Source organism: Populus euphratica, unplaced genomic scaffold, assembly GCF_000495115.2.
Source record: "Populus euphratica unplaced genomic scaffold, PopEup_1.0 scaffold181.1, whole genome shotgun sequence".
In the NCBI taxonomy this organism is placed as follows: domain Eukaryota; kingdom Viridiplantae; phylum Streptophyta; class Magnoliopsida; order Malpighiales; family Salicaceae; genus Populus; species Populus euphratica.
In genome coordinates, this window is record NW_011499958.1 from 273,982 (window position 1) to 276,745 (window position 2,764).

General features: G+C 40.4%; 1 protein-coding gene across 1 annotated transcript; it reads left to right on the top strand.

Moving 5' to 3' along the window:
- Positions 1-233: 233 nt before the first annotated feature.
- On the top strand, positions 234-2,758 carry LOC105138470 (trihelix transcription factor GT-2-like). Its single transcript, XM_011044548.1, has 2 exons — positions 234-686; positions 1,143-2,758. The coding sequence occupies exons 1-2, from the start codon at positions 394-396 to the stop codon at positions 2,686-2,688; spliced, it is 1,839 nt and encodes a 612-aa protein (XP_011042850.1). The 5' UTR covers positions 234-393; the 3' UTR covers positions 2,689-2,758.
- Positions 2,759-2,764: the final 6 nt, after the last annotated feature.

Below are 2,764 nucleotides of genomic sequence, written 5' to 3' on the forward strand. Positions count from 1 at the left end.
TCTTCGTTATTACTGCTAGAGAACCGAGTTACACCTTCTAGCCAACTAACCCTAGCTACCACCCCACATTGGCTTAAAAAAGAAAAAAGAAAAAAAAAGAAGACCTCAAAGATTCCAGTCCATAGCTAAAAAGAAGAAAAGCAAGAAAATAAAATTAATTACTAGTATTAAAAATAAAAAAAAGAAACAACTTCTTGACATTGACAAGCAGATCCCACAGAAATAATTAATAAATATTCACCATACCATACAAACCATCTACCATAAAACCCTTAAGAGAATTCACCTTCTCTTTTGCCTTGATGATATTTTTTTTTCTCCTATTTTTTTAGCCCCTATATTTTTTCAAGGAGCTGTAATATTGAGAGTTAGAAAGGAAAGAAAGCGAGTCCTATGCTAGGGGACTCAAGTAGTGTGCTAGCAACCACAACAACAACCCTTGCTGCTAGTGGTGGTGGAGGAGTAGGTAACAGGGAAGCTCCTCCGTTAACCGGTGGCCATCATGAAGGCAGAAACATTGATGTTGGAGGTGAAGATGATAAAGGAGTTATTGAAGGTCACCGGGGTATCGGAGGTAACCGGTGGCCAAGACAAGAGACTATGGCACTCTTAAAAATACGGTCCGATATGGATGTTGCGTTTCGTGATGCTAGTGCTAAAGGCCCTTTATGGGAGGATGTTTCCAGGTGATCATTAAAATAATTACAATTTTAATTTTTAATTTTTAATTTTTTGTGATGAGGGGGAACTATACACGTTGGCCTTTTTTTTTTTTTTTTTTTTTTTTGATTTCGTTGATAGAGGTCTGTGCTTCGTTTTTTTTTGTTGTTCTTTTTTCCTATTTTGGTTAGTTTTCTTTTTGTAGTTCTTTGCAGTTTAAATCTTGAAGACTGTATTTGTGATTTTTTTTTTGGCTTCGTTTTAGTGCACACTGCAATAACAATTAAGTGTTTCAGAATTTAAATTTCTGGCACTTGTAAATTCGATCGATTTATGCTGTTGTTATGCTGTTTTAATTTTCATGTTTATTTTATGTGAGAATATCCTTCAAGATCTTTTCTTTTTAATTACTGAATTCAAGAAGGGATAAAACAAGAATTGGAGTTATATATGCTTTTATTGCAACTGTTGTTATATACCAGGAAGCTAGCAGAGCTTGGTTATAATCGAAGTGCCAAGAAGTGCAAAGAGAAATTCGAGAACGTGTACAAGTACCACAAGAGAACCAAAGATGGCCGAAGTGGTAAACAAGAAGGCAAGACTTACAGGTTTTTTGATCAATTAGAAGCTTTCGAAAGTCACCCCCCTTCACTATCATCGCCGCTGCCGCTGCCGCCACAACCAACCAAGCCTCATATTCCACCAGCCAACACATTAGCAATGCCTGTGGTTAATCCCTCTCCTAATGTTGTTGGGACTTCTCACAATACTGTTCCATCAACAGCAGCTGCCACCCTTGCTACAGATTACACGTCTCAAGGCATTGTCACTTCAGCTATAAATCTTGCAGTTCCTCCATTTCCTTCAACAGACCCTACAATCTCCCCCCCGTCACAAGCAACAAACCCTACAAATCATCCTCAAACTAATATTCCATCTTCTTTTCCAAACTTTTCCTCAGATCTTAACTCCAATTTCACTTCTTCATCAACATCCTCGGACGTGGAACTGCAAGGGCGTCGTAAGAGGAAAAGGAAATGGAAGGACTTTTTTGAAAGGCTAATGACCGAAGTGATCCAGAAGCAAGAGGAGACGCAGAATAAGTTCTTGGAAGCAATTGAGAAACGCGAACATGAAAGAATGGTCAGAGAAGAGTCCTGGAGAATGCAAGAAATGGCCAGAATCAATAGAGAGCGCGAGACCTCAGCCCAGGAAAGATCCACGGCTGCAATTAAAGGTGCTGCAGTAATGGCATTTTTGCAAAAATTATCTGAACAACAAAATCCGGGTCAAGTACAAAATAATCCACCCCCAACACAGCCGCCGCCGCCGCCACCAGCGCTCCCTCCGATATCACAGCAAACACCAACACCTACGACTCCACCGCCACTGCCAGAGGCACAAGTGCCGCCACCACAACCGGTGGCTAATCTGGACATAATGAAATCAGATAATGGGGATCAGAATTTTATGTCAGCAAGCTCTTCAAGATGGCCTAAAGTAGAAGTTGAAGCTTTGATCGGGCTAAGGACTAATCTTGATTGCAAGTACCAAGAAAATGGACCCAAAGGGCCACTATGGGAGGAGATCTCAGCTGGAATGAGAAAGCTTGGTTACAATCGCAATGCAAAACGATGCAAAGAGAAGTGGGAGAATATCAATAAGTACTTCAAGAAAGTGAAAGAGAGTAACAAGAAAAGGCCTGAGGATTCGAAAACATGTCCGTATTTTCACCAACTTGATGCTTTATACAAGGAGAAAAACAAGATTGATGGTCCGTCCAATAGTACTCATCATATGAAACCTCAAAATTTAGTGCCTTTGACGGTACTCCCTGAGCAACAATGGCCTCCCCCTCAACAAGAACATAGACCTGATTCAGTGATGGAGGATTTAGAAAGTGATGATCATCAAAATCAGGAGGACGAAGATGACAAGTTTGTGGATGATGAAGATGAAGATGAAGATGAAGCTAGTGGCTATGAAATTGTAGCAAACAAACAAACATCAATGAACACAGCCAGGTGAGAGTTTTAAGTCCACAGAAGCAAATTAACTCTTTGGGTATTCAGAGGAATACCGGCAAGAGCGGCGGATTCTGGCG